The following is a 15,973-nucleotide window of genomic DNA, read 5'->3' on the forward strand; positions in this document are numbered from 1 at the left end:
ATCGAATACTCTCGGTAGCTTGCTGGGCTCTCCGAGAGGGGCGGCGGAATCGAACTCGGGTCGGCCATGTTGGCTGCGTGCAAGGCAAACGCCCTACCCGCTGTGCTATCGCTAATATCCATGGTCAGGGAAAACAGGAGCTAGGAGGACTTGTCAATGGTTGGAACTAACCAAAAGTATGTAGGGGGGGGCTGAGGGTAGGTAGGTAAGATAGAGAAGAGGCTAGTATGACAATAGCTGGGAATGATCATGCTGAACAAGATTTGAGGGTTAAAAAGTAGGTAAAGGCATTTTCTTGATAACCTTTCATTGCCAATGTTGCAAACCACAATACCCAAAAGGGGACTGTGGGGGTGGGGGGAGAGAAAGAAAGAGGGAGAGAGGGAGAGAGAGAGAGAGAGAGAGAGAGAGAGAGAGAGAGAGAGAGAGAGAGAGAGAGAGAAATGTACCTGACATAGAGGCAGGGAGGGAACCTGGGGACACTGGTGCTGGGAAATGTACACTGGGTGGAGGGATGCTGTTGGAATACTATATAACTGAAATCTAATCATCAACAGCTTTGTAAAGGATCTATCTCACAGTGATTCAATAAAAAAAAGTTAAAAAAATTTATTCTTGCATTTGTTTTCATGTATGCACTTTTTGGTTAGGGTTATTTTAGAGACAATTCCTACTACACTTATGCTATTAATACCCCAAATTAGAATTGCAAAATATTTTATTTCAATATAAATTTTATAAATATGATCAAAATAAATTTAAATTACCTTTATTTCCAGTATAAGTTTCATTTTTTCAATATCCAATTTTCTCTTAAGTTGGTCAATTTCATGTTGTACCTCAGCGATCTTGATTATAAGATAATTCTGTGTGGGATATGTAAAGATATCTTTATTTAGAATAATTCTACAATTTAAAATTATTTTCTATTTCTATTACACCCCATTTTTTGGTCCCACCCTGCTGTGCCCAGGACTTATTACTGGTTTTGTGCTCAGGGGTCATCCCTGATGGTATTTGGGGAACCATATGCAGTGCCAGAGACTAAATCAGGGTAAACTGTTGGCAAAGCAAACATCTAAACCCGTGCACCATCTCTCTGACTCCCCATTTTATTTTTATTTATTTTCTTTTTCTTTTTATTTATTTATTTATTTATTTATTTATTTTGGCTTTTGGGGTCACACCTGGTGATGCACAGGGGTTACTCCTGGCTCTGCACTAAGGAATTACTCCTGGAGGTTCTCAGGGGACCATATGGGATGCTGGGAATCGAATTTGGGTCAGCCTTGTGCAAGGCAAATGCTCTACCTGCTGTGCTATCGCTCCAGCACCCCCATATTTATTCTTAACTGCCTATTGAAATAAACTATGATAAACAAGTATCATATGAACAAATCATACGTTTAACTTATTCCATTAAAACCAACATATTGCTGGGGGCTGGAGCAATAGCACAGCAGGTAGGGTGTTTGCCTTGCATGTGGCTGACCCGGGTTTGATTCCCAGCATCTCATATGGTCCCTTGAGCAATGCCAGGAGTAATTCCTGAGTGCAGAGCCAGGAGTAACCGGGTGTGACCCAAAAATCAAAAAATAAATAAACTTAAATCAACATATTGCTTTGGAATAAGTTATATTTATTTCATTTATTTTAAGGACCACTTTATCTTCTGTTGTACTATCATGACTCATGTATTGTAAAAATAGGTATTTGTATAAATTATAATTAAATTAGTTCCATAAAAGCTAACAACTATTACTACAAAATGAATAAACTATGTTTCTTTTATAGCCAATTATTTTTTAGAAAGAAGTACAAACAGCTACCACAAAGAGTAGAAAAACCAAATTTTGGCAACATCTCACTGCCATTTACCAATTTCTCCACCAAAACCATCAACTGCATTTTGATTATTCTGAAAACATCAGTATTTAGAAACATATTACCATGCATACAATAAATGTTTATTGTATATCTATTTGTCATGTTGTTTTAGAAGGATTTTAAAAATTGGTATCTGTTAATTCTCGAGGGTGGCACTGAAGAGTTTCGGTGAAATGGTATCACCCTGCCGCACCCCTCTCTTGACATCAACGATCACTTCTTTGTAGAATGGTGAGATCCTGGTAGTGAATCCGCAATACAGCTCACGGAGGATCCTGATGTATTGGGCTTGAATGCCCTGATTGGCTAGGGCTTCAATGACCGCTTCCGTCTCAACAGAATCAAAGGCCTTCTTTAAATCAATGAACGTTAAGCAGAGCGGCATCTTGAACTCCCGAGAAACCTCAATGAGTTTGGTTATCGTGTGGATATGGTCGATGGTGCTGAATCCTTTGCGGAACCCTGCTTGCTCACATGGTTGTCCTTCATCTAGTGTTCTGCCAATCCTATTCAGGATGACTCGAGTGAACAACTTGTAGATGACAGACAATAGGCAGATCGGGCGATAGTTGCCAATGTCATGGATGTCTCCCTTCTTGAACAGTAGTACGGTCCTGCTGGTTTTCCATTGAGATGGAACCTTGCATTCAGACAGGTAGCGAGTGAAGAGCCGAGCCAGTGTATTGATGAGTACTGATGGCAGGTTCTTCAGGTGTTCAGGTCTGACCTTGTCTGGGCCGGGTGCTGTTTGCTTCTTTACTGACGAAATGGCGTGTCGGATTTCGGAAGGGAGAACGTTGGGAACGACATACCCATCCTGTGGAATTTGGTATGTCGGCAAGTGGACATGGCTATTGAAGAGATTTGAGTAGAAGTCATGGATAATCTTCTCCATTGCCGTTCTGGAGGATGTGATGGATCCATCAGGACGTCGGAGGGCAGTCATCTTGGTCTTATAGTTGGCGAAGGACAGGCGGGCGTTACGAATACTTTTCCCGGCTTCTGCCGCATCTACCAGTACTTCTGCTCTTCTCTCTTTGAGGTCTTCCTTGATCGCATCTCTGCACTGCTTTGCAAGCTCGGACGTTAGCTTGCGGTTGCCTGAGGCATGCGCCAAACCACGCTGGCGAATTAGCTCAAGAGTTTTCGAAGATAGGCGACTTTTTGTGGCTATCTCTCTCTTGGCGTTCCTCGCACATTCATGGAGGTGCTGAACCAGTCGATCGTATTCATGGAGGGTGGCTGAACCAGTGCCACCCTCGAGAACATCATGCGACGACTGGAATGGGAAGGAATGGGAGTGAAGATAGATGGTCGGCAACTACACCACCTCCGCTTTGCTGATGACATTGTTTTAATAACACCAAACATCAGCCAAGCGGCACAAATGCTGGCCGACTTTGACCGTGAGTGTGGAAAGGTAGGACTACAGCTGAATCTTACGAAGACAATGTTTATGAGAAACAGCCTTGTTCCTGACGCCCCATTCGCTCTTAATGGAACGACCATCTCCGAATGCAACAGCTATGTATACCTAGGTCGAGAGGTCAACATGACAAATGACCTGGCACCCGAGCTGCGCAGGAGGAAGAGAGCGGCTTGGAACGCCTTCAAGAACGTCGAAGAAATAGCTAAGAGGACGAAGAACCTCCGGCTCCGGGCACATCTCTTTGATTCCACTGTTCTTCCTGCATTAACATATGCCTCAGAGACCTGGGCCCTACGCAAACAAGATGAGAACGCCATTCAGGTCTCCCAAAGAAGAATAGAAAGAGCTATGCTTGGAATATCACGTTTCACTCAAATGAGAGAACGAATCCGGAGTTCTGACATCCGTCGACGATCAAGGATCAGGGACGCTGTCTCATATGCCAAGGTGTCGAAAATCAGATGGGCTGGTCACGTAATGAGATTTAAAGACGACCGTTGGACTAGAGCTGTTACTGATTGGATTCCACGGGATGTCAAGAGACCGCGTGGCCGCCCACCTACCAGATGGTCAGACTTCTTTGTCAAGGTCATGAACGATCGGTTTGAGGCCCTCCATGTTCCCGGAGCGAAGAGATGCCATTGGGCTACACTAGCACGCGACAGGGACAAATGGAGACGTTACTGGCGCCCGCTCGAGCAAATCGACGACTAACGGGAAGTTAAGTGATTAAGTGATCTGTTAATATTGACATAAAACAAAACCAAGGTATTACTTCACAATAAAATGATAAACAATGAGATAAAAGGTATATAATTATCATACTATTTAATATTTCAAATATTTATATTCTCAGAAAAATGGAAAAATGGATAGAAGTGCAAGGGAATTATAGTAGAATCTCAACTGGAAATGTTTTTAAAAAATAGGTTAAGTAACTCAAGCAGAGGCTTAAGAATTATTCAGCTGATATTTATCAAATAGCACCTACAGACCAGGTAGTTACCCAAGTAGAAATGGGACTGAAATTTTGTAAGAATTCGAGAAGGATAGATGTGAAATGTAGCTCTCTTCTTTAATTACTGAAAAACCCAAGCTAAAAATGTTTTCCTATGCCTCTTATTTAGAATAGTTGGAGCAATATTCTCCTCACAACTCTCAGAAGTTATTTTCAGAGATTTTGTAAGTCACCCAGCATCTCAAGGAAAGGCGGATGTAGCATAATAAAGGTTAGAATAATAAGGTAAAAGAAGCTTTAGATTTGAAAGGCTTTACAGACTGATGTAATGCTTTATTTGCTGAATCAGGTAAGAACTACTTTAAAATACATAACAAACAGTATTTTTATGAGAAAACCTATTTAATATATAAAGGCTTTTTAGGTTGTTTCTGTTCAGAAAAGTTTATAAAGTAAAATGGTCAATATAGAAATATTTCAAAACTTAAGCTGCCTCTGTGAACTTGATAAAACAAGATTTTTTAAAAAATATGTTATGTTTTAGTACCAGGAATTTTACCCATGGCTTGGAGGCCAACCACACATGCTAGGGGAAAAGGGAGCTCAGATAGAGAAGGGAACACCAAATAAAGGGTGTTGGGAGGATCCTCCCAGGGTGGGAGAAACATGCTGAAAGTAGACTATAGACCAAACATGACTGTCACCCATTGCCTCTTTTGCAAACCACAACACCCAATAAGAGAGAGAGAACAAAAGGAAATGCCCTGCCACAGAGGCAGGGTGGGATGGGGGAGATGGGGGTGGGATGGATACTGGGATCTGTGGTGGTGGGAAATGGGCACTGGTGGAGGGATGTGTATTTGATCACTGTATAATTGAAACCCAAGCACAAAAATTTGTAAGTCTACAACTGTACCTCATGATGTCTCACTAATAAAAATTAAAAAAAATATGTTACCAGCTATAGAAAACAAAGTATTTCACGATGCCTTTTAAGCAATTCTGATTGTTGGGGGGAAATTCTAAACAATAATGGTGCATCTTTTGTCAAAATAATGAATGTAATCAATGTAGAGAAGAGTTAAGTGGGAATCATCTGCCTCACAGGCATTGGGAGGGGTGGGAGAGGGGTATATTGGGGTTCTTGGTGGTGAAAAATGAGTACTGGTGAAGGGAGAGGTGTTTGATCATTGTGTGACCGAGACTTAAACCTGAAAGCTTAGTAACTTTTCCCACAGTGATTCAATAAATAAATATAAGAAGAAAAAAATATGTTATGTTAAAAACTGTATTAGCCAATATGGGCAAACTATAACAAGCCTATTTCAGTTTTACATGAAATTTATGTAAAATGACACAAATGTTACTCTTCGTAACATTAATAGTCATAAGAAGTAGGAACTGTGGGTGGGTATGGAGGAAATGGGTTAAAAGGCACCAACTTCCAGTTATAAGAACAGTAAATTATGGGTGCATATGATTTAGTGTCACAATTATAATTTAAAACGCTGGGATATATATTTAAGGCTTTGTTAGAAGATATATCTTCAAACTTTTTACCTGAGGATCTCATTTATCTGTGGTATATAGAAAAATAACATGAGAGAATGCATGTTATCAAAGAAAGGCTACCCAGATTACACTTGACCCCTGATCACAGAAATTATAGGAACATGTAAGAAAACAAATGGAGAAGAAGAGATGGATGGGAGGTAAGAGGGATAGTGGTCAGAGGCCTGAGCACACTGATGATGTAGAGGTGTGGTGTTTGTGTATATCTAAACTACAGAGTCAACAATACTGTGAACATGGAATTCAAACTTCAACAACCAAACTTAAAATCGTGCCTGTGAAGGAGGCAGTACGAGGGAGGGATGAAGGGAAACTGGCAACATTGGATGTGGGAGTGATGTTGGAACACTGCATGCCTGAAACTCAACTATGAATAACTGTGGATCAAGGGTTCCTTAATATTTAATTAAAAAAGTTCTCATTACAAGAACTAATTTTATAACTGTGTAATATGAATTAAACTTATCGTGGTAATTACTTAACACATAGGGCTGGAGCAATAGCGCAGTGGGTAGGGCATTTGCCTTGCAAGCATCCAACATGGCCAACCCGAGTTCGATTCCTCTGCCCCTCTCAGAGAGCCCGGCAAGCTACCGAGAGTATCTCGCCCGCACGGCAAAGCCTGGCAAGCTACCTGTGACATATTTGATATGCCAAACACAGTAACAATTGTCACAATGGAGATGTTACTGGGCCTGCTTGAGCAAATTGATGAACAACGAGAGGACAGTGACAGTGATTTAACATATACACATACCAAGTCATTATGCTGTATATCTTAAACTAAAATGTAAATTGATCTCAATAAAATCAGGAAAATAAAATAGTAAGACTTTAAATATTTCAATGTGTCCAAAGTTAAAGTAATACTATCATTTATAGGTGATTTTGGGAATTTTTATTATTATTTATAATTATTAATCAATATAATTATTATGTAGTAGAATTACTCAAAAATAAACTTCATGTTCCTGAACCTGTTAAGATTCAAGATTATATTAAACAAATTTTAGTATAATTTAAATTTTATTTAAAATGTTAATGCCTTGAAATTTTATAAGTGTTTTAGCCACCACCCTCAACTAAAAGAAAGAATGTAGTGAGTGACCGCTGTTAGTACTCTGCCATAACTCACTTCATCAGGCACTCAATCTCTTTCACAGGAGAAAGTGATCTGTCCTTGCTACAGAAAAGATCCTAATTTGTCTAATTAGTTATTAGACAGTATTTCCCAATATAACTACTATCAATGCAGTGATAAGCCTAGTTAGTCTTTATCCAGAAAGGAAAATGTTATCTATTCTAGGATAGTGTTTTTCACCCTGTGTATTGCTGTGAACCAACATCTTTTAAAAAATTAGTGTTTAAAAACGACTATTCTCAGAGTGTAAGAGATTCTTCCATAGTTTTGGAGGTATATAGCTTTACTAATCATCAGTAACTACGGCTCCCATGAAGAAAAACAGTTTTATAGTAATGTCAACACCAAAAAACATGGACTAGAAATACAGCAGGTAGGGCGTTTGCCTAGCATACGGCCGACCCGGCCGACCCAGGTTCAATTCCTCTGCCCCTCTTGTAGAGCCCAGCAAGCTACCGAGAGTATTTCGCCCGCACGGCAAAGCCTGGCAAGCTACCCAGAACGTATTTGATATGATAAACACAGTAACAAGTCTCACAATGGAGACATGACTAGGTCCGCTTGAGCAAATCGATGAACAGGAGGACAGCGCAGTGCTACTTCTACAAATATCAGAAGTACCTTATATGCTCTGCAGGAGCGATAGCACAGCGGTAGGGCGTTTGCCTTGCACGCAGCCAACATGGCCGACCCGAGTTCGATTCCTGCGCCCCTCTCGGAGAGCCCGACAAGCTACCGAGAGTATCTCGCCCGCACGGCAGAGCCTGGCAAGTTCCCCGTGACATATTCGGTATGCCAAACACAGTAACAACAAAGTCTCCAATGGAGACGTTACTGGGCCCGCTCGAGCAAATCGACGAACAACGGGAGGGCCTTTACCTTTACCTTATCAAGCCAGTTTAAGTAGCCTGAAGCGTCCAACATATGATAATACTAAACATTATAAAATAATGCTGAACATAAGGCTAAACACTATAAAACATGTATTTTCAGTCATTCAGTCAGACTTCTCTAATTGAATAACACGTCTAGCAATACCTTAGAGTCTGTTGTGTTTGCCAGATTCTTTGGTCTCATCTTGCTCTCCCGGGCTTCAAGCTGCATTAGCAATTTTTTATAGAAAAGTTCCAAATCTTCTCGAAGTTTTGTTAGGATCTCTTCCAATGATGCCGTCACTTTCTTTGTTTCAAAGTACTTTTTTTTCCAATCATCAGAGGCTACCGGTCCCCCCAAAAGTAAATGCTATAGTTTGAATCTGATAAAAGGACTTAATTTTGTTTTTAAGATGAACAGGATTTTGAAGGGTCTGGAGCAATAGTACAGGCTCTTGCCTTGCAGGTGGCCTACCTGGATTTGATCCCTGGCACCTCCCCTATGGCCCCCCAAGCACCACCAGGAGGAATTCCTGAGTGCAGAGCCAGTTGAAGTCCTGAGCATCACTGGGTGTAACCCCAAAACCAAAAAAAGAAAAAAAGGATTCTGGAATTAAACATCTCTCTTCTTTCTTCCTTATATGCTGAAGAAATCAGAGATAAAAGAGAAATATTTTTTGGATAATAAAAGATCCCGCCAGAAAATAAAGTAAAACAGTGATTGTTCTAGGAAGCATGACCATGTAAAATAGCGATAGATACAGGAAGCATGATCATGTTCTCCTTTAAGCTTGGAATTAGTCATAAAAAATATTACTTTAAAAAATACTTCTGCTACCAGAAAGATAGTATAGGAGTTTTATCTTACTGACCCTCATTTGAATCCCAGGAATCATAAATGGTCTCCAGAGCAAAGAGCTGGAATTCGCCCCTGAGCACCACTGGGTATGACCCAAAATAACAAAACCTAACACCACCTGAGTCTATTTAATCCAAGTTTTTGAATTTTTGTTCAAAGCAGTTCCATATGGCCCTTCTAATTTTGGGGAGTTTATAAGTGGTATATTTAATTTCATTCTTAAATTAAATTTATATTAAGTAAATTTTATATACTGATAATATCTCATTTCTCTTTTTCCCTTTTGTAGTCCTGTTAGAGATGTGTTAATTTCACTGAAATTTCGAAAAAATATTGTTGTTTCATTTTTTATTTCCAATTTTGTTGATTTCTGCTCTTTTCTATTTAATTTTTCTCTTAAGTATGGTTCATTGTTTCTTTTCTTTTTTTTTTTTTTAGCAAACCCTTAAATAATTTGAAAACATTCCTTTTAAAATAAAATAGAAGAATTTAACACTTTGATACTGCTCTAAAAAGTTAAAAATACTTTTTTTTTTGGGGGGGTCACACCTGGCTATGCTCAGGGGTTACTCCTGGCTCTGCACTCAGGAATTACTTCGGGCAGTATTTGGGGAACCATATGAGATGTTGGGGATTGAACTCGGGTTGGCCGAGTGCAAGGCAAATGCCCTACCTGCTGTACTATTGCTCCAGTCCCAAAAGTTTAAAATACTTCTAGTGCTGGCATTGGAAAGATAATAGAGTCGGTAGGGTGCTTGACTTTCATGTGGCCGTCCCTGGTTTGATATCCATTATCCCTGAGCACAGAGCCAGGAGTAAGCTGCTGAGTGCAGTCCCAAAACAAATACAAAATTCTAATTCTTCTTGGGAAACTTTTGTTCTCCGTGCCCTTGGAATAGAATTATATTGTTTAATCTTTATTTTTTTTCTGTAATTTGTTTACAGTTTAATTCTACTATGGTCAGATGCTACTTTTTCTAAATAAAATTATCTAAAAATTTAAAAAGGAAACTTGAAAATAAAATCAAATGACTGGAATAAGTTGTTTTATTTACATGATTATTTTTTAGATTATACATAGTTCATAATAGCGTTATGCTTTTGGTGCTCAACCATCACCATCAAACTGCTCCAAATCCTCCACCACTGTTCCTAAGTTTCTTTTATATCACATCATCACTACCCTAACCCCTTGACTATTGCTACAGTTCAAAGGTTTGTTTTCATTTAACCTATCCACTTCTTTTGTTTCTCTTTATATTACATGAGTGAGATCACCCAGGATTTGTCCTCTCCCTGTCTTATTTTCTTTTACATGATGCCTCTAGTTTCAAGTTGTAACTAAAGGGAGATGTCCTCTTTTTAACAGCAGGTATTCCACTAGGTGCATGCAGTGAACATAGGTGAGTATATAACTTTTTAAATTGATGCTTTTTTTGTTCTTGGGAGAGATGGAGAGATTCCAAAGGTGGACTAGTTGGATCACATGGAAAGTTTTTTTTTTTTAAACAAAATCTCCATATGTTTTCCATAGAGGTCTAGTCTGCAATCGTCCCTACAATACTTAATGATGTTCCTTTTTCATATATCTATCAGTAAAGGCTGTTACTGGATTTATTTATACAGGCCATTATAACTGGTATAAGAAGACATATTATCATTTGAATTTGTATTTCCTTGATAGTGATGATGAATTCATTTTTCATATGCCTACCAACCATCTCTATGTCTTCTTTTAGAAATTATGTCAGCAATTCTACCCACTTTTTGATGATTTGGTTTTTTTGCTGCTGAGTTTTGTGAGTAATTTACATCTTGGATTATTAGCACTTTGGCAAACGTTTTTGCTCATTCAGTTGGGTATCTATTTTGACTACTGTTTCTTTGAGGTGGAAACATTTTAGTTTGATTAAGTCCCATTTGTTTATTTTTTGCTTTTGTTTTCTTTGCAAACAGAGTTGAATATCTAAAGTCAGGACCTTGATTTTTAAAATACACTTTTTATGTGGTTGGGGAGATGGCTCAAAGGGGAAGAACACATGCCTTGTACACAAGCCTGCACAGTATAGCCAAGTATCACCCTAGGTGCACTGAGCACTTTTTTGGTAGATCCTCCTCTCCCCAAAGAAACAGAACCAAAAGCAAATAAAATACACTGTGTGGTATTTCTCTTAAAACCATTTCTTTTCATCATTAAATGTAGCAATTATACCAAGTAAATGGTATATCACTTAATGATTATAAAGTAGCAAATATTCCTTAATTTTATTATATATTCAAAAATTATGCAAATAAATTCTTTAAAATTTTAGGTTTTTTTATAGTGATAATATATAATAAACCTTACCAAGAAGTTGTTTCACTTTGCTTTCTTCAAATAATTTTTCAATTTTCTTTATTAGTTCTTCTTTAATTCTTTCCAATTGTAGTCTTTCTTCCTTTAATTGTTTAATTTGTTCAATAATATTCTCTCCTAAGACAATTATAACCCACACTCATCAAAGGCTGACTGCTAAAATGGTTTATTTACTTAAATACAAAGTGCAAATTTAAAATGCCTAAAATGGCAAGAATAAGCTTTACCTAAAATTCTGCTTTCTTTGTCACAATATAACATTTGACACTATGGAATATGAGAGCTTATTTTATTTAATATAAAATTTTATTCAATATAAATTTTATTTAATATAAAATTTTATTCAAAAGTGGATATGTAAAGTAATTTAAATATATGTAAAGAAGATAGTATCTCTTTTCTATATTTACACATATGTACAGAAATTAAAATTCAAACACTTAAACTTCGTGGTTTAGTCTTTTTTGTAAACTTGTCCTGAGAATTGCCATACTTAAATCTTACACGAAATGTACATTTTAAGGTTTTTGGTTTTTTTTGTGCGCATGTGTGTGTGTATTGCGGGGGGGAGTACTTCCCACACACAGCAGTACTCAGGGAACACTTCTGGTGTGGTTGTATGGGAAAGTGAGGTGCTAAGGATAAAATCTAAGCCTCTGGTATACGGAGTATGTTCTCTAGACCTCTAAATTTTCTCCCTGGCTTGAAAAGAAACATTTTAAGGTATGGTTAATATCAGATGATATTAGTGATTAAATATATATATTCTAACTTGTATAAGAAGACATATATGTATATATACACTAATCACACAAAATATGTGCACTTAAATATTTACTTTTGTGACTGAAAAAATAGTACAGCAGGTAGGACACTTCCTTTTTATGCATTTAATTCTGGTTTCTATCTGTGGCAAGCCTGAGCTCTACCAGGAGTGATTCTTGAGTGCAGAGTCAGGAATAAACCTGAGTACATCAGGTATAGCCCCAAAACAAAAATAAAATAAATAATTCACTTTTGTGGTAAAATATATATAAGGTCTATCATTTTAACCACTTATATGTCATGTATAATTCAATGGCATTACATGCATTAATAATGTTGAATATTACTACCATCCATTTCCAGAACTTTTAAAATCTTTTTTAAAATCAAAATTGAAACCCTCTACCCATTAAATAATCACTATCTATTAACATTATTTAACTCACAGACTCATCTGTACTTACTTGAACTCTGTGACAAGGAGGTATCTCCTGGAATAGAAATATGTATAGAACGAAGTGAAGGAAAATCAATAACATCTGGTAGGACAACGTACTCTTGTTTACTTATCTGTAAAACATGAAAATCAATAAAATTTAGTAAGGCGATACAATAAAATTCATCTATCTGAAGGCATGTGGTAGTGTACAACAGTTGTACATTAAAAAAATTATATGGTGATCAATTCTTAAGTCTCTCTCTCTCTCTCTCTCTATATATATATATATATATATACACACATACATACATACTTTTTTTTTTTTTTGCTTTTTTGGGTCACACTCGGCATTGCACAGGCTCATGCACTCAGGAATTACTCCTGGTGGTGCTTGAGGGACCATATGGGATGCTGAGAATCGAATCCAGGTAGGTCAAGTGCAAGGCAAAGGCCCTATCCTCTGTGCTATGGCTCCAGCCCCCTAAGTCTACATTTTTAACTATAACTCTTGTTTCATAGTCTTACTATTACTTGGGCTTTGTTATAGGAACTTCAAACTGAAAATAAAATAATTCATTACTCTTTTTTAAATACAATTTCCTCTTTAAAAACATTCTTAGATTTTGTTTTTGGTTTTGGGGCCACACCCAGTGGTTCTCAGGGCTTACTCCTAACTCTGCACTCAGGGAACACTCTGGGTGACCTCAAAGACCATACAAGGTGTGGGGAATCAAACCCAGGTTGGATGGATGCAAGGCAAATGCTTTAGTCACTGCACTATCTCTCAGATCCTGTCTTAAGATTTTAGATCTTAGTTACTAAGTATAACATTTAAAACTTTTTGAACAATATTGATGTTTTATATTTGCTTAGAAAATGGAAATTTTCCATATTCTCAAAATATATATTTCATTCTCATAAACTTTATCTCTTTATCTCTTCTGTATTTGCATCTATATCAACTTCATCTCTCTTCATATTCTTTTTTTATAAATAATCTTGATATTTTATATTAATACTTTGTATACCTGAAATTGTTTTTGTTAGTTTTCACTTCTGTAATGTTATTCTTACTACTGTAACATATTACTTTACATCTATTGCCAAGTCCTTAATCTTAACTTTATTACTATTTTTATAGTTTACCTTACTTTTCTAACTTATATGGTCAGATTTCAACAGATAATGGCAACCTCCTCGATTAGAGTCTCTTCACATGTCCTCCCAACTATTATAAAATAAATAGCCACCAATTATTTATGTCTACAGAATATCTAGAATATAGGATCCTTAAATTTATACATACTTTCATTTAAAGTGGAGGAAATGAACACTTAGAATAGCAGAGTGTGTTCAGTAGCACAAAAATCAGGTGTTACTATGATGTAGAGAGCACAAGAAGTAGATAAAATACGGACAATATCAGCTACTATTTATTATATGAGAGGGCCTTGCTCTGAAAAAATTCTAAGACTACAGGTCCAAGATCTGGTAAATCAGAGCACTTCCTATGAGGGATCTAAAAGAAAGGGTTTGTAAAATGTAGGAGTAAGAAGGTGTAATTGGGAATTTATGGGAGTTTATGGAAGAAGAAAATGTGGAAAGTGAGAGGTGTTTATTCAGCATTTGAAAGAAAAAAAGTGGCCAATATACTTAATAACTGTTGAATTTCTAGTAGATAAGAATCCAAAGAAAATAAAACAAATCCAAAGCTATTCCCCCAAGGGCCCCAATTTATTAATATAAGTGTCCAGAAATATGGTTCAAGGGTAGAGCACATGCTCAGCATGAACAGGGCTATAGTTGATCCCTGGCATCACATGACCATTTCTCCTAAGCACTACTCAGAGTAGCCCTGCTGGACCCAAGCACCTTTGATGCAAGCACTACTGGGTAAGAGTGAGCCTAACATGTCCATTTCTCCTCTCCAAGCACTACTCAGAGTGGTCCTGCTGGACCCCAAGCATCTTTGAGGCAAGTACTACTGGGTCTAGGTGAGCCTAATAAAATTATATGTAATAACATGCATATGCACAATATAGAAATATAATTATACAAAAAATTTATAATAGATATGTCTGCATTTCACCATAGTAGCAGGAGAGGGTGCTCCTCATCTAAGAAATAGATGAGACACCAAAACACCAGTCTTCCTCTGCAAGATTGCCTATTAATGCTGAAGAGAAAAATCCAACACAAATACACATGGACCACATCTATAATATTATACACTAGCATGCACACAAAGTTACTTGAAATAAAACCCTCAACGTTGAGAACTAAAAACAAAATAAAACAAAGAGACAATCATAAAGTAGTGGATAGCTTAACAATATTCCCAACATAGATCAGATATAAATAATCAACATTTGCTGTTGAAAATTTCAAAGCCTCAGAATAAATTCTACAAATAAGAATTTAAAAATTTCAGAATAAAGATGGAATGACTGGCATTGCAGAGATGGTTCAAGGGGCTAGAATGAATGTTTTGCATGCAGAGCCCTAGATTCAATCTGTCACTCTATGGTTCCCCAGCACTGCTGGGTATTTCCCAAGAACCAAAAGGAAAAACAAAATGAAGATGTGAAATGGAAGTTGGTCAAATGAAGAAATTATTATTGAAATACAATTATCAAAAAATTAACAATGTATCAGTTATTCAAGAAGGAACAGAGATTTAAAAAATAGAAAACTAAGAAACAAAAAATAAAATAATTAAGTAGATAATTGACAAATTATAAAAGGTAAAGAAGATATAAGGTAAGAGTAATCATGCTATCTGAAAAACAAAACAAAGAAAAACATAAGCTATTAATTTACATAGAAAATTATAATTTTAGAAGGTATTTTTAAAGTAAGAATAGTCTTGATTTTCATAGTGAAAGGGTCCGTGTGGATTTAGAAAAACCTAGCCTACAATACTGACAAAGATAGCCTGATAAAATGACTACACATTAAAAAAATCCTTTGGCCCATCCAGCCAAAGTATCCAAATCAGTTTTTAACAGATCATATTGGCATTGCAATTTTAAATAATAATATGTAATCTAATCATTGTTTTAAATAAATATGAACCAAGAGCAACATTTAAGGAAACTCTGGGGAGAAAGATCTTAGGCAAGGATGTTATAACCAATTAAACTAACCTTTTAAGTATCTAGGTTTTCAAACCAGAAATAGAACATTTTTTTCTACAATGGGCCAGAAAGAAAGTCATTTAGGCTTTGTGGACCAATTATGATCTCTCTGATAATTCTTTTTGAGCACAGATGAAGTTAAATAGTTTTATTTAAAGAAATTCACTTACTAAAATAAGAGAAGGAAAACAGATAATTCAAGCACTAAAGGAATAATTTACAAAATATATAAGCATCAAAGAACTATCCCCCATATATATTAAAAAAAAACACTCCTGCTATTTAGAAAGCTATAAAAACCCAATTATAAATTGACTTATTAAGAATTTATAATTCTTAATAACTCATTTATAATAAGGGTGGGTCAATAAAATACAAAACCATAAACAATTATATCATTAATCACGGAAATTAAACTTAAACCATAGCAAAATTGTATTAAGCATATATCTGACAAGTTTTAAAAATAGAATTATTAAATTCAGCAACAAAAGAACAATTTCTTGCCAAAGACAGAGTGCTTCCATTTCAAAAACTAATGACTGAGATATAACAACT

At 36.6% G+C, this 15,973-nt stretch overlaps 1 protein-coding gene across 1 annotated transcript in view; it reads right to left on the reverse strand.

Moving 5' to 3' along the window:
• LOC130031760 (spermatogenesis-associated protein 1-like) overlaps window positions 1–11,957 on the reverse strand; it is a 17,450-nt gene extending 5,493 nt beyond the window's left edge. The window contains exons 1-3 of the mRNA XM_056123251.1: window positions 11,913–11,957; window positions 8,026–8,242; window positions 768–866 (exon numbers count right to left, since the gene is read on the reverse strand). Of these exons, the coding sequence (XP_055979226.1) occupies window positions 768–866; window positions 8,026–8,091 (165 nt within the window). The 5' untranslated portion in view covers window positions 8,092–8,242; window positions 11,913–11,957. The remainder of the gene's footprint in view (window positions 1–767; window positions 867–8,025; window positions 8,243–11,912) is intronic.
• Between the last annotated feature and the right edge of the window lie 4,016 nt (window positions 11,958–15,973).

The sequence above is a fragment of the Sorex fumeus genome, unplaced genomic scaffold (genome assembly GCF_029834395.1).
Source record: "Sorex fumeus unplaced genomic scaffold, SorFum_2.1 ptg000047l, whole genome shotgun sequence".
In the NCBI taxonomy this organism is placed as follows: domain Eukaryota; kingdom Metazoa; phylum Chordata; class Mammalia; order Eulipotyphla; family Soricidae; genus Sorex; species Sorex fumeus.